General features: G+C 39.9%; 1 protein-coding gene across 3 annotated transcripts in view; it reads right to left on the bottom strand.

Moving 5' to 3' along the window:
• LOC118823298 (cubilin-like) overlaps positions 1-23407 on the bottom strand; it is a 70495-nt gene that overhangs the window by 21708 nt on the left and 25380 nt on the right. For all 3 annotated transcript variants that reach the window (XM_036592802.1, XM_036592803.1, XM_036592804.1), the window contains 23 exons: positions 19641-19825; positions 18502-18652; positions 18053-18237; positions 16888-17038; positions 16452-16636; positions 15321-15465; positions 14880-15064; positions 14062-14212; positions 12388-12572; positions 10395-10460; positions 9941-10039; positions 9785-9826; positions 8388-8408; positions 8146-8241; positions 8015-8059; positions 6608-6758; positions 6169-6353; positions 4872-4931; positions 4436-4534; positions 4301-4345; positions 3878-4040; positions 3432-3616; positions 2367-2411 (listed from right to left, as the gene is read on the bottom strand). In XM_036592802.1, coding sequence (XP_036448695.1) covers positions 2367-2411; positions 3432-3616; positions 3878-4040; positions 4301-4345; positions 4436-4534; positions 4872-4931; positions 6169-6353; positions 6608-6758; positions 8015-8059; positions 8146-8241; positions 8388-8408; positions 9785-9826; positions 9941-10039; positions 10395-10460; positions 12388-12572; positions 14062-14212; positions 14880-15064; positions 15321-15465; positions 16452-16636; positions 16888-17038; positions 18053-18237; positions 18502-18652; positions 19641-19825 — 2825 coding nt within the window. The remainder of the gene's footprint in view (positions 1-2366; positions 2412-3431; positions 3617-3877; positions 4041-4300; positions 4346-4435; positions 4535-4871; positions 4932-6168; positions 6354-6607; positions 6759-8014; positions 8060-8145; positions 8242-8387; positions 8409-9784; positions 9827-9940; positions 10040-10394; positions 10461-12387; positions 12573-14061; positions 14213-14879; positions 15065-15320; positions 15466-16451; positions 16637-16887; positions 17039-18052; positions 18238-18501; positions 18653-19640; positions 19826-23407) is intronic.

The raw sequence follows: 23407 nt of genomic DNA, 5'->3' as shown, positions 1-23407 counted from the left end.
CAATCCACTGGTACTACTACTGATGATGATTATGATGATTATTATTATTATTATTATTATTATTAGTAGTAGTAGTAGTAGTAGTAGTATTAGTATAAATACATAGCGGTTTTGACATATAATAAATAATAAATATTTTAGTGTTTTGTTGAATTAAATAAACTTACATTTAAGATTCTATATTGTAGAATTGCACAGGACTCTTATTATGAAAGCATTGATGTTTCTGTTAAGCATAAACTAGCACAGTGGACTCAGCACTAATGTGGAGACAACACAGTTAGCTGACCTGCTAACTAATCTGAGCTAAGTAGGTACAGTCTTGTTGTACGATATCTGTTTTACCATGTTGTTTCAGAATTATAAGCATGTTAGTGCTTTATTAAACCTAAAGCTGCTGCTGATGTTCTGTTATGAGTGCACGTTAGCAAGCTACTTAATTTAGCTAACATGAGCTAAGCTAAAACTTTGTGCCTCAGATATGAAACAAAGATGTCTAATTAATGTACTAGCAGAACATACTGTGATCAGTCTCAGCTCTCAGACTTTCTCCTTTAGTAGTAATGACAGATTTTGATTTAATTTTGTTTGGGTGTGTTATTTTCAATGATATAGCTGGCTAACTCAGGGATGTTTTCACATTTGGACTGTGCACAAATAAAAAAGGACTCAATTAACTTATTTACTCTTAAAATACTGTTCCAGATCATCATTAACCCCTAGTTCATTCATGATAAGTTACCATGTGTTTCACTTTATAATACTGTTCCTGATCATCATTAACTCCTGGTTCATTAATGATGAGTTACCATGTGTTTCACTTTATAATACTGTTCCTGATCATCATTAACTCCTGGTTCATTAATGATGAGTTACCATGTGTTTCACTTTATAATACTGTTCCTGATCATCATTAACTCCTAGTTCATTAATGATGAGTTACCATTGTTTCATTTTATACTGTTCCTGATCATCATTAGCTCCTAATGAAGAACAGCAACACCTTATTCATTATCTAACAGACAGTAATTACATAATCACTTGAAAATATTTAGAACCAAGTAAATTTGAAGGCAGGACACATACACGGTCAGATATTTCTGTGAGCCCTCTCTTCAACTGACCCTGCCCTCTAAAAGACTTCAAAGGAGAACTACTGTTCAGAAGAAACACTGGCACATATACTCCTGCAGAAAAAAATGGTGTTTTGTTTTTAAAGATGAGAGGTAGCAGTTGTCCTGTTTGTAGGCTAATGTGCAAATTGGTTCACGCTGCCAAATATGAAGATGTGCACTAATCTTTTAATGTTTCTGATCAAAACAAACACATGAGGGACACCAGTCAGTAGTGTGGTGTGATGCCCCCAGGCTTCTCTGAGGATACCTGTTTCTGTGAATAGAAATGGAGGGTATAATCCATTATATTGTAGAGACTGCACACTGTGTAGTGTATTTCACTGCTGTTAGAAGTGTTGGAATACACTACATCAGTTAGTAGTTCAGTAGGAACCTTGTCAGACTCAGCTATTGAGCAATTAATGTTGGATTTCTATTAGTAGTTTATGAGTAGTTATTCTAAGAAACCTTAGTTACTAAGTAATTATCTATAAGACTCAGTAGTTATTGTTTAGTTAATAGTGACCTATCCTAATCATTAGTTCACTATTACCTACTGAGTAGTTAACTAGTAGTCCTTGGTAGTTAAGAGTAGTTACTTAAGTGTTAATGCAGCACTAATCATTTGTTCCTGCTTAGTTCCTTATTAGTTACTATTAACTATGAAACAGTATTGTAAAGTGTTACCATCCTGCATAGTCTAGGTTCTAGTCCTGCCAGCTTTAGCTTTACGCCCTGTCCAGCCTGCCCAACCCAACCAGGTGTGCTTGTGTGACAACAATCTGTGAAAGAAATAATAGCAAGATCTCAACACACTTTAATCACAGTAAAGTCCGTCATCTCTAAATGTCAGTTGTTACAAAAAATTCCATAGTAGTGACAGGAGCTAGATCAGGTATAGATGCCATGGTTATAGTCACAGTTCCACATGCAGGAAGGAGAAGCTAACAGAGAGAGAACAAACCTTAACAACAATAACTTAAACAACAAACTGTTTTCACAACAATTGGATTCCAATAATCAATAACCAACAGTATATCAAAACCCACAATCAAACATTCACTTGTTGTGGTTTCACAGGCCACAGTTCATATCACGTATCAGTAAACTGATTTTGTTAAACACATTAACAGTTATAAAGAGGGTAATACCCATGTCTAAAACCATCACAGAACACAAATATGCAAAAAGAAAGAGCATTATGCATATATAAAAAATCATCTTTAACATAAAAAAAAAAATGTAAGATACCTGTTGTGGTAGTAGGAGGTTCAGTTGTAGGTTCAGTAGTAGGTTCTGTGGAAAGAGAAGCATCTGTGAGTTCAGAAGGAGCTGATCATAGGAACAGGAACAGTTCAAAAGGACCAGTTTAAAGGAACTATACAGGGTGGTCTGAAGCAAAAGTGGAAAACGTTTTGATAGATGCACTGATTGATCCAGAAAAAGCAATATTTTCATGTCCTTTGTGCTTTCACATACATCCTACATGTAAATGGGTTTAGACTGCATTGCCAATAGTTTTATTTGGATGCCCCTACATAGTTAGTAAAGACTGAGCTATTTATTCATTCACTGTAGTGTATTAATTTTACAAAATTAATAATAATAATCATGAACTTGGACTAGCTTAGTCCAGTTTATCATAAGAGTTATGCAGTTGTAGCTCAAGCTGTTAAATTGACTTAAGAGTAAAGGTTTCAGAGTTTGGATGTTTCTTTGATACAGTCCATAAGTGTTGGCTAGACCCTGCTTCGCCCAAACACCTCGAATCACTGCCTAGCCTAGGTTCTAGTTCTGCCTTCCTTTGCTCGTTATTTTACCTAGTGCATTATTCTGCCTAGTCTAGGTTCTAGACCTGCCAGCCTTAGCTTTATGTCCTGCCCAAACTAGCTGTGCCAAGGCTTGCTTACTTCTTGTCTAATCCTTTTCTTATGCATCTGAATTCCATTAACCTAGCTTTTAGTCTTGCTGTTGGCTAAGTAGTTAGCAGTTTCCTTAGCCCTACTTCCTTTACTTATAAGCCAAACCTAGCTTGCCCAGTGTTTACACTGCTTACCAGGCCTTGCTTAAGATAAATTAGGTTTTGTTCATCTGTGTTATTCGTTTATGTTCATTAAAACCTCAGCTCTACTGTCCGTCCCTGTTTCCATCTGGATAATTAAAGTATTGTACAGCAGCTCTGAGCATGGGAAAGACCGTCATAAAAATATTTCAGAACCAGCTTCAATTTTCGAATTTTAAAGGACTGTTTCTTGCAGCTGACTGTGTTGCATTGTTCCTCATTAAGTAGCAATGAGGCAAAATAGCCTCACTAACCTGGGAACTCCCACTCTGCCCGAAAGCCTTGATGATTTATACAGTTGTCACTTGAGAACACTACAGTCAGAGAGTTCCTGGTGGAGCTGAAGCGTTTTCTCTGATCTTGAGGCAGGCGACCCAGCAGTGGGGAAGAAGCACTGGGACCGTCATACACCCTGATGGAGTCGCAACATTCCTCCACACTGGTTCCAAGGAGAAAGAGAGGGAAATGGGCAAGTTTGCAAAAAGAAATCTATTCAGCATAACGACATACACATACAAGGTTACGCTTGATTTCACGTCACAACTGATACAGTTACCAACGGAAAGCAGTTTCACTACCGATTTAGAGTAATACAGAGTAAACTGTCTAATACTGCATATTCTAACAGTTTGAATGGATAAATTCATCTGAAATGGGCAAATCCATCTGTATGTAAAGGTAAAGGAAAGTTGAGACTTACTCAACAAGCGTGAAGGCCAATTTAATGACCTGTCTCTTTGGCGCCAGAACTCTCCATGTGCAATCTGCTTTATTAGGGTAGTTATTAGGATACTGGGGGCTAAAAAATTCTCCTCTTGGCTTAGTCAGATTTCCGCCGCATGGAGCTCCTGTACCGCTGTGCACTGTAAATTGGCACATGCATTTCCGTTGCCATAAATGAGACATAATGAATCAAACACATAACAAAACACACTGTGTACACTCATTCAAACACTCCATTTTAGTATCCTACAGACATTTTTAATATTTTACAATATGTTCAGTGAAAATAATCAGCTTGAGAGAAGCTTAATGTAGCATGTCTGTAAACCATGCATTTCACATATCTTACTTACACATATTGTTGAAAAGCATTCTGAAACAGGTTAATCAGTTAATGTACCTGTTGTTTTCACTTTAGGTGTTATAGCAAGGACATGGCAAAAATCTGTGAGGACAAGAAAAAACAAATATCAACACTGTCAAAACATCCACCCGTAACCAGTCACTTCAACTTTAACCTCATTCATTGGCTCACCATAGTAGTCATGGCAGCAGTCTCTATAGTATTTACAGGAGCTGGAACAGGAACAGCTGTCGAAGTTAGAGCCACAGTTCCACCTACAGGAAGGAGAAGCTAATACAGAGAGAAAACAGAGAGAGAATAAACCTTAACTACAACTTAAAGGACAAACTATTTTCACAATAATTGGATTTCATTAGTCATTAACTAACAATACATCAAAACCCACAATCAAATATTCACCTGTTGTGGTTTCCCAGGTCACAGTTACTGAAATCACATTATCACTCAATAGATTTTGTTAAATACAAACATTAACAGTTATAAAGAAGGACAGTACCCATGTCTACTGAAGTAAAGAAGCCATCACAGGACCCAAAAAACAAAAACATGAAGAAAGAGCGTTTTATATATTACAAAAGTGTGTAACATTAAAAATCTTGATAAATACCTGATGTGGGAGTAGGAGGTTCAGTAGAAGGAGGAACAGTTGTAGGTTCAGTAGTAGGTTCTGTGGAATAAGGAGGAGCATCTGTGAGTTCAGAAGGAGCTGATCATAGGAATACAAGTAGTTAAAAAAGACCAGTTTAAAGGAACTATACAGGGTGAACTCAGCAAAAGTGGAACACATTTTGGTGGATGCATCAGTTGATACTGATAAAAGTTATATATTCATACATTTTGTATTTTTCACGTGTCCTAAATATAAAAGTGTTTAGACTGAATTGCATTTAGTGTTCTTTTGGATACCCCAACATAGTTAGACAGGACCGGAGCTGGAAGCTTAAATCGAACATATTTACAACAAATTCTCAAAGAGAATTTTTCATTACATTTGGCTGAATTAAAAACCAGTAATGAACTTGGACTAGCTTAATATTTTTAAAAGCAAACACTTTGGAAGGGAACAAAGAAGACAGGTTTCGGTAAGAAACTGAATGTTCATCTTGCTCCCTCTTTATATTCTTTTACACTCTTTCCATTCAATCCTCTCTCCACTGATTTAGTTTTAACTCTGTGTTTCTTTTATGCTGACTTTTTGCTCCAACATTTCCCTGACTGTTCAAATGACAAAACCCTAGAATTGTTGAATCAGGTCTAAATGCAACATGATTCCACATAAGAGTGCATTAATATAAAGTCTGTAGAAAACAGTGATCTATACAGTGTCTGTGCCTGCAGGCTTCTCTACACCAGGGGTTCTCAATCTTTTCCACCTCAAGGTCCAGCCATATAACCCTAGAAAGCAAACTGTTTTCTTATCTGAAGGAAAGCTGCTCAGTGGTGATGACAGTTTGGGAATTTAGTGTCGTCTCATCTTCAGAGTCTGACCAAATCGGCTTTCGGTCAAATGGGATCTACGGTCAAACGGTCAAAAAGTGTCCGTTTTCTGTTTGTGGCAAAGTAAGAAGTAAAAACGTTCGAATGACTTGAGCGTCTCCTACAGCTGTCACAGTCGTTGCTTAGCAATGGCGTCTCAGTGGAGTGATACAGTGTTTGTGAAAAAAACGCTTCTCAGCTTGCATGGACGGAACTAACTGTTGTATAATGTCCTATATTCAGTCGTAACTTCAGTTAGTTTCTCCAGTGTTTCCTCTGCTTACTAGACCTGTATAGTAAAACCAATGATATTTCAAAACCAGCATCTGTATTAGATTTTTTGCATATTGTGTAAAATTCTTGCAAAGGATGCAGCCGTTCAAATCACTCTTCAATAAGTAGCCATGAGGCAAAGTAGCCTCACCAACCTGAGAACACCCACTGTGCCCGAAAGCCTTGATGATTTATACAGCTGTCACTTGAGAACACTACGGTCAGAGAGCTCCTGGTGGAGCTGAAGTGATGTCTCTGATCTTGAGGCAGGCGACCCAGCAGTGGGGAAGCATCAGTGGGACCTTCATACACCCTGATGGAGTCACAGCATACCTCCAGACTAGTTACAAGGGGAAAGAGAGGGAATTGAGAAAGTTTGTAAAAATAAATATATTCCAGCTCAGAGAAGCATAATGGCATACGGCATATGAGCTTACACCTGATGTCATATCACAACTGGCAGAGATAACAGTGCAAAGCAACTTCTCTCCTGATTTAGTGATAAGGAATAAACTGTCTAATACTACATAAGCTAACAATTTGAATTCATCTGAAATGACTAAATCCAAAAAGTGAAGGAAAGCTGTGACTTACTCAACAAACATGAAGGTCACATTAACAGCTTGTCTCTCTGATGCCAGAAGTCTCCATGTGCAATTAGCATTATTAGGGTACTTATTAGGATACTGGGGGCTGAAGAATTCTCCACTTGAGTTGGTCAAATCTCCACCGCATGGCGCTCCAACTGTTCAGTGGCACAGCAACAGTTTGTATTAATGAGACTAACTGAATCAAATGCATAGCAAAAAGCGTTGTGTACTAACTAAACATTGATTAAATCAATTACAAAGGTACCAAATTCACATTCGCCTTCTGAACAGGTGTAAAACACTAGTCAGTCCAGGTTATTTACATGAACACATTCAGAAGTGTGGTTCCAAATGACAGAGTATAATAAGCAAAAAATGAATAACACTTTACTGTAGCTCAGTGTTCATAAAGCTACATGACAAAGATTTATTCCAATAAACGGCAGTTGTCAGAAAGACTGCTTTTGTCAACTTCAATGTCAAGTTGACATAACATTTATGTCGAGGAACAGGCTTTTGTTGACATTACGTTATGTCGTAACACTTCCTGGAGTGATATAGCATGTTATGACAGCTGACATTTTAGTGCCATTGCGTCCACTTTCAGGTTAATCTCCTGTTTCTAATAGTTTCCATTTCACATCTTAAAAAGCTATACTGGACATTTTAAACTTGGCAAAATTTCTAACCCAAGTCTTTCCAAAAAACAACACAAAATGGCCTGAAACTAATCTACACAAAGGTAGTATAGAATAGAATATTTTGTAAGGGAAAGCAGTTTCTAATCGCACCATCACCAAGAGAGAAAGGAAAGACGTGACTATATAAAGCAGAGCTTTGAGTACCAGAACGTTCATTAAAAAAAAAAAACAGTTTGGACAAACTGCTTATTTTACTCAAGAGCCAAATAATATAAAATACACATAACTCATTTTAGTGTTCTGGAATTACCATTAGTTTTCATAACATCTTATGAAGAGCAAAATGAAACTCACTTTACTTAGAGGCCAGAAAAAACATACATTACTGATACTGATACTCTGAATAGGAATATCAGTATCAGAAGCTTCACAATGTAACAACAATACAAAACAGTACAATTTAGTGTTACCAGTGTAAAGTGTCAAAGCATCTTTTTAGAATTGCTCATTTTTGTTTGATTTTGCAACCTCACTTGCCAAATTATGTAACATAATAACCATTATGTGTCAAGTCATATCTTTTTACATTCAATCTTGAGGAATGTTTAAGAAAACACCCAATCCTATAAATATTTTTAATATTTTATACTGTGTTCCCTGGAATTAGTCAGCATGAGACTAGCATGTCTGAAAACCATACATTTCACATGATGAATCATTGACAAATATTACTGTAAAGCATTGTGAAACTTGTTAATTAGTTAATGTACCTGTTGGGTTCACATTAGGTGTTGCAACAGTGACATGGCAAAAATCTGTAAGCACAAGAAAAAACAAATATCATCACATAATATATACCCAAAACCAACCACTTCGACTTTAATCTCATTCCTTGGCTCACCATAGTAGTCATGGCAACAGTCTCTGTAGTACTGACAGGAGCTGGCGCAGGAACAGCTGTCGAGGTCATAACCACAGTTCAACCTGCAGGAATCAGCTAATTCCAAGAGAACAAGCATAGCTTAGCAACAACAATTACACTAAAATCACTACTCTAATGACTGACAGACATAACCAGAATCCATTAGACATTAACTATTAGCATTATCATCAGAAGATCAAAATTCAAAATCAAATACTCACTTGTTGTGATTTCTGTGGTCTCTGTTTAAACAGATGGATAATGCAAATTTAATGTATTAGAATGTAGTTAAGCAGTAGAGCACTCAACTTTTTGTGTTATCACAAACAACATCATGGCTTTGATTCAGCCATAAGGAGAGCTGTAGTTGAGTACAGTACATAATGTCATTTGTAAAAAAAAATGGACAGTACAATAAAAGTTGGTTTTATATTGGATGTTCCCTTGATATTCGACTTTGGTCCCACCCACTGGAAACAAAAAGGAGATTGGTTTATTCTTCTGCCAATTCCCAATTGACATAATAATAAACCATATTTATAGAAAAACCTAGTACAAATACAACATATCAGATGGTGAAACTGAGACATTTTATTGATTTTTGAAAAATACATGCCCATTTTGAATTTGATGCCAGCAACATGTTCCAAAAAAGTTGGGACGGGGGCCTGTTTACCACTGTGTTTCATCACCTCTTCTTTTAACAACACTCTGTAAGCGTTTGGGAACTGAGGAGACACTGCTGTAGTTTTGAAAGTGAAATATTTCCCACTGTGGTTTGATATAGGATTTCAGCTGCTCAACAGTTCAGGGTCTCATTTATCTTATTTTTCATTTCTTAATGAGCCAAATGTTCTCAGTGGTGACATATCTGGACTGCAGGCAGGTCAGTTTAGCAACCAGACTCTTTTAATATGGAGGGATGCTGTACATGCAGAATGTGGTTTTACATTGTCTTGCTGAAATAAACAAGGCCTTTCCTGAAAAAGATGTCATCTGGATGGCAGCATATCGCTGTTGTCGAAAGAAAACCTTCATTTTTGATGTTTTCAGTTTTTGACATAATTTGAAAATATCTGTTGCCCTTTATGTTGTGTTGAAATTTCATGATGAATGGACCGAAAGAAACAGCCCCAAATTACTTGGAAAGAAGTCTGGTTCCATTGACTTACTTTAAAAGTAAAGTAGGTTTTCTCCTTCTCCTGTAAAATTGTTTTGGAGATGCAAGGTTTTGTTCCGACAACAGGAATTGAGTACTATTTTAAAATCAAATCATTCTTTGGGCCTCATTCAGGAAAACAAGAGTGGCTGAACGTTCAGAAACCTGTCCAGTCCATGTCAAATCTAATCGCAGCTGTTATTCAGGCTTGTGGAGTTATTACATGCCATTAGGTATGTTTCAGTCACATGTGACTAATTTTTTGTCCGGTGATCTTACAATTACAATTTTTGTAATTTTGCCTCTCTACTTCACCACAGTGGATGTGAAATGAAGCAGTCAAAATGAGTATAAGGTGTAGACTATAAGCTTTAATTCAAGGGCTTTAAAAATATTGCTTTAAATGTTAAGAAATGAGAGAGACAGATATTACAGACATTCCAGAGAAAGAAAGTGTACCTTCTGGGGTGTCAGGAGTAGGTATGATTGTGTAACAGTAATCTGAGAGAGAAATAATAGCAAGATGTAAACACACAGTCACATTAATGTCAGTCACCTCTAAATGTCAGTTTTACTTCTACACATAAATACACATAAATCTACACATTCTCTGACCGTAGTAGTCGTGGCAGCAGTTTCCATAGTACTGACAGGAGCTGGAGCAGGAACATCTGCCGAGGTGAGAGCCACAGTTCCACCTGCAGGAAGGTGAAGCTAAAACAGAGAGAACAAACCTTAACAGCAAAATATACAACAAACTTTTTAACATTAATTGGATTTCATTAGTCACTAATCAATAGAACATCAATCAAAAATTACAATCAAATAGTCACCTGTTGTGGATTCCCAGGCCACATTTTACTTAGAAAGAAAACCTCATATCACATTATCATTAAATTGATTTTGTTAAATAAAAACATTAGCAGTTATAAAGAAGGGGAATACCCATGTCTAATGATGGAAAAAAAAAACCCATAACAGGAACCAAATATACAAGAAAATGAAGGAGCATTATACATATTACAAAAAAATCATTAAAAAACTTAAACATTAAAAACTTCTGAAATACCTGATGTGGGATTAGGAGGTTCAGTTGAAGGTTCAGGTGGAACAGCTGAGGGTTCAGGAGTAGCTTCTGTGGAAGAAGGAGGAGTATCTCTGAGTTCAGGAGAACCTGAACATAGCAATAATAGTTGTTTAAAAAGACCAGCCTAAAGGAGCTATACAGGGTGAACCAAGCAAAAGTGGAAAGCTATATATTCATATCAGTTTTCATGTGCATCCTGAACATGAATATGTTTACACTGCATTGCATACAGTTTTTTTTGGATGCCCCATTATAGTTAGACAGGACAGAGCTGAAAACTTAAATCCAAGATATTTACTCATTTACTATAGCCTATTGCACCATATTCTTAAAAGCTATTTTCACATTACAAGCCTCTTTGCTCAAAATAAATTTGATGGTTCACACTCATTAACTGACTCAAATCTGTAGTTAATGTGAACGAAATGGCATCCTAAAACGACCCGCATGAGCTCATCCTACTCAGTAACGTCACATGAATGAATCACAAGCATCATCAGCACAAACTAACGAGCAGAACGAGCTTCGCTGAGAAGATAATTAACTCTGATCAGCTCTCGGCTTCATTATTAGAGCGAGACGAAGGAGAAAAAGGTGAGATGAGCTGCTTTTCCACCGTTTACAGGCTTTAACTTCTGTTCAGCGCTGCTGCCATGGTAACGCTGAATGATGGTCAAGCGCAGTGAAAAAAAAAGCATATGAATTCCGATCTGAACGTCACATTAAGGTTACATGGCCACGAATTGGACATGTATCCAATCTAGGACCACATATCAAAGGCTACGTTCACATTACCAGGCTGAAGTGGCACAAATCTGTTTTTTTGCCTTAATGTGACTCAGATCTGATGTTTTCAGGGCTGTGTGGACACAAATCTGATCTTTTCAAATCCGACCTGAACCACTTTCATATGTGCTCCTAGATTGGATATGTATCCGATTCGTGGCCATGCGACCTTAATGTGACGTTCAGATCGGAATTCATGTGCTTTTTTTTTCACTGCACGTGCGCCATCATTCAGCGTTACCATGGCAGCAGCGCCGAACAGAAGTTAAAGCCTGTAAACGGTGGAAAAGCAGCTCATCTCACCTTTTTCTCCTTCGTCTCGCTCTAATAATGAAGCCGAGAGCTGATCAGAGTTAATTATCTTCTCAGCGAAGCTCGTTCTGCTCGTTAGTTTGTGCTGATGATGCTCGTGATTCATTTACGTGACGTTACTGAGTAGGATGTGTTCATGAGGGTCATTTCAGGACGCCGGTTCGTTCACATTAATGACAGATTTGAATCATTTACCTAAACGAGTGTGAACCATCGTGTCAGAGAGATCGGATTTGAGCAAAAAATCGGATTTGTGCCACTTTAACCTGGTAATGTGAAAAAATCCTATGTGCCACTTAACAAAATGTTTGAAACTGTGATGAATCAGGTATACATGCAACATGATTCAACACAATATATACAAAAATTATCTATACAGTGTCAGTGCCTGAAGGCCTCTCTGCACTAGGGGTTCTCAAACTTTTTTCCCCAAAGCCCAACTATTAATAGATAGAAAGCTGTTTTCTTATCTAGAGTTGGGATAAGATTCAACTTAGGAACTGTTACCCTGTAATAGCTTCTGTCTTATACGCATTTGTAAATGAAGTTGTCATGTTAACTAAAGAGAAAAGTTTAGAGTTATTTAGATGTCTTGCAGTCATAGTATTGCTTTACTTGGCTTAGCCAAACCAGTCTTCCCTGTGTTTACACTTCTTACTAGGCCTTACTACGTCTGTGTTCTGTTATTAGATTGTGTTCATTAAAACCTTTGCTATAGTGTCCATCTCTGTTTCTTTCTTGATGATTATACTGTTGTACAGCAGCTCTGAGCATTTCAGAATTTTACTGTTTTGTGTATAATTCTTGCGAAGGACACAGTCAATTGTGTTAAATCCCTCTTTCCTGAGTAGCTATAAGGCAAAGTAGTATCACTAACCTGAGAACACCCACTGTGCCTGAAAGCCTTGACGAGTTACACTGCTGTCACTTGAGAATACTATGGTCAGGTAGTTCCTGGTAGATTTAAAGTGATATCTCTGATCTTTAGGCAGGCGACCCAGCAGTGGGTAGGAATCGGTGGGACCATCATACACCCTGATGGAGTCGCAACATTCCTCCACACTGATTCCAAGGAGAAAAAAAAAGAATTAATTGAGAAAGTTTGCGAAAATAAATCTTTTCCAGCCCAGGGCAGCGTAACAGCACACACATATGAGCCAACATCTGGTTTCATGTCACAACTGACACAGTTAACAACGCAAAGCAATTTAGGATGATAGAGAATAAACTGTTAAATATTGCATGTTATAACAGTTTGAATAAATAATTTCATCTGAAATACACTATATTGCCAAAAGTATTCACTCACCCATCCAAATCATTGAATTCAAGTGTTCCAATCACTTCCATGGCCACAGGTGTATAAAACCGAGCACCTGGGCATGCAGACTGCTTCTACAAACATTAGTGAAAGAATGGGTCGCTCTCAGGAGCTCAGTAAATTCCAGCGTGGTGCCGTGATAGGACGCCACCTGTGCTACAAGTCCAGTCGTGATATTTCTTTGCTACTAAATATTCCACAGTCAACTGTCAGTGGTATTATAACAAAGAGGAAGTGATTGGGAATGACAGAAACTGAACCACGAAGTGACAGGCCACGTAAAATGACAGAGCGGGGTCAGCGGATGCTGAGGTGCATAGTGTGCAGAGGTCAACAACTTTCTGCAGAGTCAATCGCTACAGACCTCCAAACTTCATGTGGCCTTCAGATTAGCTCAAGAACAGTGTAGAGAGCTTCATGGAATGGGTTTCCATGGCCGAGCAGCTGCATCCAAGCCTTACATCACCAAGCACAATGCAACGCGTCAAATGCAGTGGTGTAAAGTGCCGCCACTGGACTCCAGAGCAGTGGAGACGTGTTCTCTGGACTGGCGAATCATGCTTCTCCGTCTGGCAATCTGATGGACGAGTCTGGGTTTGGCGGTTGCCAGGAGAACGGTACTTGTCTGACTGCATTGTGTCAAGTGTAAAGTTTGGTGGAGGGGGAATTATGGTGTGGGGTTGTTTGTCAGGAGTTGGGCTCGGCCCCTTAGTTCCAGTGAAAGGAACTCTTAATGCTTCAGCACCAAGAGATTTTGAACAATTTTATGCTCCCAACTTTGTGGGAACAGTTTGGGGACGGCCCCTTCCTGTTCCAACATGACTATGACCTTGCTTTGTGCACTGGTGCGCAAAGACATGGATGAGCGAGTTTGGTGTGGAAGAACTTGACTGGCCTGCACAAAGTCCTGACCTCAACCCAATAGAACACCTTTGGGATAAATTAGAGTGGAGACTGTGAGCCAGGCCATCAGTGTCTGACCTCACAAATGCGCTTCTGGAAGAATGGTCAAAAATTCCCATAAACACTCCTAAACCTTGTGGAAAGCCTTCTCAGAAGAGTTGAAGCTGTTATAGCTGCAAAGGGTGGGCCGACATCATATTAAACCCTATGGATTAAGAATGGGATCTCACTCAATTTCATATGTGTATGAAGGCAGACAAATACTTTTGGCAATATAGTGTAGCTAAATCTATCTGTATGTAAAAGTGAAGGAAAGCTGTGACTTACTTAACAAACGTGAAGGTCAAATTAACAAACTGTGTCTCTGATGCCAAAAGTCTCCATGTGCAATCTGCATTATTAGGGTAGTTATTAGGATACTGGGGGCTGAAGAATTCTCCACTTGAGTTAGTCAGATCTTCACCCCATGGTGCTTTATCTGTAAAGTGGCACATGCATTTAAGTGCACAAATAAGACTTAATGAATCAAATGCATAGCAAAATGCATTGTGTACTGTCCTCTCTCTCCTTCCTTCTGTTCAGTTTTGGTTCATTTATCTCTTTAAGTTACTAATTTCTCTCTCCATTTCTGAGAAAGCCACTATTCCCCTGGCGTCCTTTGTTTTCTTATCCCGCCCGACAGAAGTGGGCGGGTTTATAATTAAGTTTGCTTTTGCCATTTCCATGTAAGGGTGCTCCTTTCAGCAGTCTTTGTCACGACTTCAGTGGAGAAGTGATAGAGCGCTCACCCAGTATCAATAGGGTCTGGGTTTGATGCCTGGGCTTGTCATGTGTTTAAGTTCTTGAGTTTAGCTCATGCTTCCGTTGTACATAAGCTTGGCGCTTGGGTCCTGTCTGCCTAAAACCTGTGGTGGGTGACCTGGTGGACCCTGGACTATAACTAAGATGGCCTGGGTTCACATTCTATATCTGGTGAGCCATCCACTGTTACAGTGCCAGACTGAGCATGAGTGTGGGAAAGCCAATTGCATTTTGGATCCATTTCAGAATTTTGGTGTATTGTTTGGAATTCCTGCAACATACACAGCTGATTGCATTAAATCACTCTTTAATTATTAGCTATAAGGCAAAGTAGCCTCACTAACCTGAGAACTCCCACTGTGCCTGAAAGCCTTGACCAGTTACACTGCTATCACTTGAGAACACTACGGTCAGAGAGTTCCTGGTGGAGATGAAGTTTTGTTTCTGATCCTGAGGCAGGCGACCCAGCAGTGGGTAATCGTCAGTAGGACCGTCATACACCCTGAGGGAGTCACAACATTCTTCCAACCTAGTTCCAAGAAGAAAGAGAGAGGAGATTGAAAAAGCAAAAAGAAGCTCATGGGAGTGTAACGGCACATGCATATGAGCTCACACCAGGTGTCATATCAGAAATGGCACAGTTAACAAAGGAAATTTCACTACTGATTCAGAGTGACACAAAATAAACTGCCTAATACTGCATATTCTAACAGTTTGAATGTATAAATAAATCTGAAATGGCCAAATCCATCTGTATGTGAAAGTGAAGCAAAGCTGTGACTTACTCAACAAACGTGAAGGTCAAATTAACCCGTCTGTCTGATGCCAGAAGTCTCCATGTACAGTCTGCATTATTAGGGTAGTTATTAGGATACCGGGGGCTGAAGAATTCTCCTCTTGGGTTAGTCAGATCTCCACCGCATGGTTCAACTGTAAAGTGGCACATGAGTTTAAGTTTGCATAAATAGACTTAATGTATCAAATGCACAGCACTAATGCAAGGCCCGAAACATAGTCCACGCAAGAATGCGAACGCAGACGCTTCGAGCTATGCAGATTCACATGTAGTTGCGTTCATAGTTGCCACTATAACTTCAGCCAAGCCTGACCAAGCGGTCTCGCACCACCGGCGTGATTTCTCAACTGCTATAGCAGACGAGCAGTTGAGTCTCACGCAAAGATGTCATAAAAATATGATTAATTATCGCATTTCCAATCCAAGAGAAGAGGTAAAGCAGCTCATTCTCCTCTACTGCCCATGTTTAGCTGTGGAAGCTGCTGGAATAACAGTAGATCCCTCTCTGATTTGTACTCTATTGCCCCCTCCAGTACTGAGTGTTTTAACCTCCACAGCAATGTAAGGACGCGCGGCAAGTTTGTACAGAAGGACAGAGCATTTGCAGTGCTGTCATTTGCGTTCGCATCCTTGCATGAAGTATGTTTCGGGCCGAAGCCATCCAGACTGAGCACTTTATCATATCTAGACTATGTTCTAGTCCTGCCTAGCCTTGACAATTTCCTGTCTAATCTTTTTTCCTATGCCTCTGAATTCCATTATACTAGCCTTTAGTTGTGCTGTTAGTATTTTCTATAGTCCTACTTTCTTTATTGTTTGCAGCCAATTCTTACTTTACTCAGCTTAGCCAAGCCTAGTTTTCCCAGTGTTTCCACTGCTTACTAGGACTTGCTTCTTTGTTTTTTCTGTGTAAATCTCTGCTCTAGTGTCCATCCCTGTTTCTTTCTGGATAATTATACTACTGTGCAGCAGCTCTGAATGTGGAAAGGCCAATCATATTTCAGAACCAGCATCCATTTCAGAATTTTTGTGTATCGTGAGGAATTCTTGCAAAGTACACCGCTGATTGTGTTAAATTGCTCTTTAATTAGTAGCTATGAGGCAAAGTAGCCTCACCAACCTGGGAACTCCCACTGTGCCCGAAAGCCTTGACCAGTTACACTGCTATCACTTGAGAACACTACGGTCAGAGAGTTCCTGGTGGAGATGAAGTTTTGTTTCTGATCCTGAGGCAGGCGACCCAGCAGTGGGTAAGTATTATTGGGACCGTCATACACACCGATGGAGTCGCAACATTTCTCCAAACTAGCTCCAAGGAGAAAGAGAGGGACATGAGAAAGTTTAAGAAAATAAATCTATTCCAGCTCAGGGCAACATAACGGTTTTTTATCACAACTGACACAGTTAACAACACAAAGCATAACATTTCACTACAGATTTAGGGTCATAAAGAATAAAATATTTAATGCTGTATACTCCAACAGTTTGAGTAAATAAATTCACCGGAAATGGTTGAATAAATCTCTGAATAAAAGTGAATGAAAGCTGTGACTTACTCAACAAATGTGAAGGTAATATTAACAACTTGAAACACGGGTGCCCGCAGTCTCCATGTGCAATATGCATTATTATGGTACTTATTAGGATACTGGAATCTGAAGAATTCTCCACTTAGGTTAGTCAGATCTCCGCCACATAACGATTCAACTGTAAAGTGACACAAGCATTTACGTTTTCACAAATGAGCCTACAGCAAAACACACTGTATACTATCCTCTCTCCACTGATTGAGTTTTAACTTTTTTCCTTTATGCCGACATTTCTCTCTGACTGTTCTGATTTAGGAGACACTTTGATAAAAGTGACAAAATGTTAGAGTTGTGCTGAATTAGTTCTATATGCAACATGTTTCCACATTATAGCTTATTAATGTAAAGCTCTAAGCCATATAACAATCATCTAAACAGTGTCAGCGCCTGCAGGCTTCTCTGCGCCAGGGGTTTTCAAACCTTTGCTCGTCAAGGCACATCTACTAATTGATAGGAAGTAAATTGTTTTATTATGTGAAGTTAGCATAAGCATGAATTCAGGAACTGTTATTCTGTAATATAATAACCTGTATATTTTGGAGTGGTCATCTGTAGACCCTGCACCACCCTACAGCCTCTAATCATTGCCAAGTCAAGGTTCTAATCCTGCCATACATAGATCTTTCTAGCTAGCCTTGCTTACTTCATGTAGGCGCTTTATGCTATGCTTCTGAATTCCATTTTTACTCTTGCTCTTAGCTAAGTAGTTACCATTTTTCTTAGCCGTTTCCATTATTGTTTGTTTTGCAGTGGTAGTATTGCTTTGCTCACCTCAGCCAAACTATATATATATATATATATAAATATATATATATATATATATATATATATATATATATATATATATATATATATATATGTGTGTGTGTCACTATACTTACACCTGTTACTATACCTATACCTGGTCTGTTTTTTTTTTTATCTGTTTAGTTTGTGTTTGTGAGCTAGTGTCCATCCCTGTTTCTGTCTGGATGATTACAGTACTGTACATCAGCTTTGAGTGTGGGAAATCCAATTATATTTCAAAACTAGCATCCATGTAGAATTTTACTCTGTTGTGTATAATTCTTACAAAGGATGCAGCCGAACTGCTCTTTAATAAATAGCAGTGAGGCAAAGTAGCCTCACTAACCTGGGAACACCCACTGTGCCTGAAAGCCTTGATGAGTAAAACTGTGGTCACTTGAGAACACTACAGTCAGGTAGTTCCTGCTGGAGTTGAAGTGATATCTCTGATCTTGAGGCAGGCGACCCAGCAGTGGGTAAGCATCAGTGGGACCGTCATACACCCTGATGGAGTCGCAACATGCCTCCAAACTAGTTCCAAGGAGAAAAAGAGAGAATTGAGAAAGTTTGCGAATTGACATCTATTCCAGCTCAGGCCAGCTTAACAGCGTGCACATATGGGCTTACACCTTGTTTCATATCACACATGACACAGTTAACAACGGAAAGCAATTTCACTACTGATTCAGAGTCATACAGAATAAACTGTCTAATATTGCATAAACTAGCTATTTCAATGGATAAATTAATCTGAAATCCATCTGTATGTAAAAGTGAAGGAAAGCTGTGACTTACTCAACAAACGTGAAGGTCAAATTAACAACTTGTGTCTCTGATGCCAGAAGTCTCCATGTGCAATCTGCATTATTAGGGTAGTTATTAGGATACCAGGGGCTGAAGAATTCTCCTCTTGAGTTAGTCAGGTCTTCACCGCATGATGCCCCAACTGTAAAGTGACACATGCATTTAAGTTTGCATAAATAAGATTTAATGCATCAAATGCACAGCAAAACACATTGTTTACTATCCTCTCTCCACTGATTGAGTTTAATCACTCTCCTTCCTTTATGCCGACTTTTCTCACTGACTTTTTCCTGACTGTTCTGATTTGGGCGCCAGTCTAGAATTGGGCGAAATCAGGTGTACATGCAACAATATAAACAACAGCTAAATAATGTAATGCTTGTAGGCCTTAAAACTAGACTTTTGACTAGAAATCAAACTGACTTCTTTTCTGGAGTTAGAATAAAATTATGAACTTCAGAACTGTCACTCTGTAATAGCTGTTATATTCATTCCTAACTGAAGTTATCATGTTGACTAAAGAGGTAAGATTTCAGAGTTAAGATGTTTCTTCAATGCAGCCCCTTTGGTACAAATGTTGGACCAATCCATTCTGGATTTGTCTTGTAGAGATCCTGCTCTGCCCTACCACCACTAATCATTGCCTAGCCTAGGTTCTAGATCTGCCTCCCTTTGCTCTTAATTCTGAGTAGTGTAGGTTGTAGTCCTGCCTAGCCTTGCTTACATCCTGTGTAATATTGTTACTATGTTTGTAAATTCCATTAGCCTAGCCTTTTGTGTTGTTGTTAGCTAAGTAGTTAGCATTTTATTTAGCCCTACTTCCTTAATTCTTTGTCTTGGAGTCATAATATTGCTTTGCTCAGCTTAGCCAAACCTAGCTTTCCCAGTGTTTCTACTGCTTACTAGGCATTGCTTATATTATATTGGGTTTGCACTAGTGTCTTTCCTTGTTTCTGTCTGGATAATTATATTATTGAACTGCAGCTTGAGTTTGGGAAAGCCAGTGATTTTTTCAGAACCAGCATCCATTTTAAAAATATAGAGTATTGTTTGAGTCTTGCAAAGGATGCAGCTTATTATGTTAAATTGCTCTTTAGTGATTAGCAATAAGGAAAAGTAGCCTTACTAACCTGGGAACTCCCACTGTGCCCGAAAGCCTTGATGAGTTATACTGTGGTCACTTGAGAATACTATGGTCAGAGAGTTCCTGGTGGAGTTGAAGTGATGTCTCTGATCTTGAGGCAGGTGACCCAGCAGTGGGTAAGCAGCACTGGGACCGTCATACACCCTGATGGAGTCACAACACGTCTCCACACTAGTTCCAAGGAGAAAGAGAGAGAATTGAGAAAATAAATCTATTCTAGCTCAGAGCAGAATAGATATGAGCTTACACCTGGTTTTATATCACAGCTGACACAGTTAATGTTAAAAAAGGGCCCTTTGTGACTTTAACTTTGCTTTTTAGTGACTTGTTCATGTTCAGCCCGCCTACCTGTTGGAGAAGAGCCCAGAACAAGCAGATGCTTACAGCTCTGCAATCTGTTAGCAGCTGGTGGCTTTGAACTGCGACAATGGGCCAGTAATAACCCTGCAGTCATTAGTCACCTTCCTCCGCATACCAGGTCAGACAGTAGCGAACTCTGGCTCAGCTATGGCAAACACGATGCTCAGGAATCTACCCTTTGGCTGTACTGGAAATGCCATTGCAACACTCTGTCATATAAGCAACGCACAGTGGATAGTGAAATAATGACTCTGTGCAACATCTACAAAGTCTTGGCCAGCCAGTAAGACCCCTTTGGTTATATTATCCCATACACAACCAGAGCGATGATCCTAGTAGAGTGCCTATGGGATAAAAGGAGAGAGTGGGATGACCCTCATTTGCCACAAGATGTGCTCAGCGCCTGTCATGCATGGGAGAGTGAACTCAAGGACCTTTTGATGATCTCACTGCCTAGGTGTTACACCACCCCAGAACTGGAACACCCTGGTAGTATGAGGGATATTCACATATTCTGTGATGCCTCAGAACAGGCCTATGGTGCAGTCATCTACTTAAGAAGCAAAAAAGGCAAGGTGGACATAGCCTTCTTGACTGCCAGGTCCTGCGTTGCCCCCAAGAAGTGACAGTCAGTGCCTTGCCTAGAGTTGTGTGCAGCTCTCACTGGTGCCCAGTTGGTAAAGGTAGTCAGAACAGAGTTAACCCTCCCCATCCATTCTGTTGCCCTGTGGACTGATTCAATAAAAGTACTCACCTGGCTGCTTTCAGAGTCCTGCAGATTTAAAGTGTTTATGGGAACACAGGTGGTGGAGATACAAGACCTGACAGGATCTGACACCTGGAGGTATGTGCCATCGAGTCACAACCCTGCATTTGACATCACACAAGGAAAGTCTCTCTGTAATCTGGCAGGACAGATGGAGTCAGTGGCCCCAGCTCCTCAGACTGCCTCCAGCACAGTGGCCAGAACCCCCATGCCTAACTCTGGATGAGCAAGACGATGAGGTGGGAAGACCTATCCTGTGTAATCTGATGACCTCACTCTCTCCCTTGCCTAAACTGCATCAGTATCAGACCCTCAGCGAGTACCTTGAGGCTACTGCGCGGCAGCTTCACAGGGCGGCAGAACCCTCAGACAGCCCCACTGCAAGCGAATATGCAAAGGCTGAGCTAGAGGAAATTTGTCAAGCACAGATGGATTCCTTCCCAAGTGAGGTGATTCATCTAAAGGCAGAAAAGCCAGCACCAGCCAACAGTCATCTGCTCTGTCTTGCCCCTGAATTTGACAGGACAACCCAGCTCGTCAGGGTAGGAGGCCATCTCCGATGTAGTGGTCTTCTGGAGCAAGACATCATCCACCCGATTGTCCTTGACCTTCAGCACCCACTCACCAAGCTGATTGTCAAGGACTATGACAAAAAGTTGCATCATCTAGGTCCGGAGAGGATCTTTGCTGAGGTATGATGAAAGTACTGGGTGCTGCAAGGGCACGAGGCCATTTGTCACCATCAACAAAAATGTGCTAACTGCAGGACATCCTAATCCACCACGAATGGCCCACCTTCCCCTGGCCAGACTACGTATCTACAAACAAGCATTCTATTCTTCTGGTGTTGACTGTTTCGGCCGCTATGTGATTAAAGTGGGGCGCCGAAATGAAAAAAGATGGGGAATCCTGTTCAAGTGCATGACCTCCAGAGCAGTTTACATTAACCTTCTCGCTAGCCCGGACTCAGACTTCTTCTTAATGGCTCTGAGGCATTTTACTGCTCTGCATGGAAAGCCCCATGAGATCCTCTGTGACCAGGGCACCAACTTCCGAGGGGGAGAGAAAGAGCTTCAGGAAGCCTTTGCTACCCTTCAACCTGATCTTCAAGCCCAACTTGCTAGCCAGCAAATCAGGTTCAGCTTCAATCCCCCCAAATGTGCCACAAAGAGAATTTTTTTCCCTCAAAACAGCCCTTTGGGTCACATTGGGGGCTCAAACTGTCACGGAGGAAGTGCTGAGGACTGTCCTCATTAAGATTGGTATTCTCAACTCAAAGCCCCTTGGCTACACCTCCTCAGACATCGCAGACCCCGACCCCAACACCCCTAACGGTCTTCTTATGGGGCGGCCGGATGTTTTTTCCTGCAGCAAGTGGTATATCATGACTCTGAGCTGTTGAGTCGGAAGAGATGGAGGCACAGTCAGCTCCTAGCTGATCACTTCTGGAGGCGCTTTATCAAATACTACTTACCTAGCCTCCAGGACCGTCAGAAATGCCGAACTGAGACCGAGGGCATGAAGGTTGGAGAAACCATTATAATTGTTGATCCCCAGTTACCACGTGCCCTTTGGCCTGTTGGAAAGGTCATCATAGTCTTTCCTGGCGCAGACAACTGGATCAGATCAGCAGTGATTCAAGTATAGAACAACACATATATAAGGCCAGTGACCCGACTTATCACACTACCTGCACTACCAGATGAAGATTGAACAAGATTGAACGTTTGTGACTTTAACTTTGCCCTTTAGTGACTTGTTCATGTTCAGCCCGCCTACCTGTGTGCCTTTGGCCAATCGGAGTGCTGCACAGAGCGTTCTGTTTTGTAGGTTGCTCTGTATTGCTCGATGGTAGTGGAGTGGAGGAAATGCAAGAATTCATTGAGGTTTTGGGATTGTTTGGCAGTGGGATTTACCCCATTTTAAATTTTTTGTGTGTGTACATTTTAATGTAAATATGTAAGTTTACTTTGTCCATTTCAAGTTTAGCATTATCCATTGCTTCTAGACATTTGGTCGGCGCAGTTCGCTAGTATGTCTGTATCGCTCATTACCCACATATGGTTATTATGGTACAGCATGTTGTCTTGTTCTTAAATGTGCCATTTCTGGGTGTAGTTTTGTATACGGTGCTGGAAGTGTACTACAGTGTAAATTTAAGCGTTTATCACGATCTGCCGCAACAAGTTTGCCAAGTCTTGAGATGTTTCAGTCATGACTCTGAAATTGTGTACACAGTAATGTGCATATAGAGTGCTTTAAGTTGGTCTGCTCGGAGAACGCCTTAAATGATGGTGCTACAGAACAATGTCAGCATGTTTGCATTTGTTGTTCTTTGTGTCATGTAATATTGTTTGTACATATTTTTATGTATGCCTTTGTGTATATTTGTTCTTGTTCTAGAACCACACACACTATTACACATTAAAGTAAATCAGCTGGATTCAAGTTGGTGGTGGCTCTCTGGAAAGCATTAGAGAAGTGCCCTGACCCGACGCCCTGTAGTGATTCCAAACATCCCTGAACTGGCCAGCAGTTTAAACCCTTCAAATATTTTTCAGTTAACAATGCAAAGCAGTTTCACTACTGATAAATAAAGAATAAATTGTGAAATTTTTCATATTGTA

This window comes from Colossoma macropomum, unplaced genomic scaffold (assembly GCF_904425465.1).
Source record: "Colossoma macropomum unplaced genomic scaffold, Colossoma_macropomum, whole genome shotgun sequence".
Taxonomy (NCBI): domain Eukaryota; kingdom Metazoa; phylum Chordata; class Actinopteri; order Characiformes; family Serrasalmidae; genus Colossoma; species Colossoma macropomum.
Note: the sequence above shows the minus strand (reverse complement) of the source record. Positions and strands in the feature narration are given on the sequence as shown.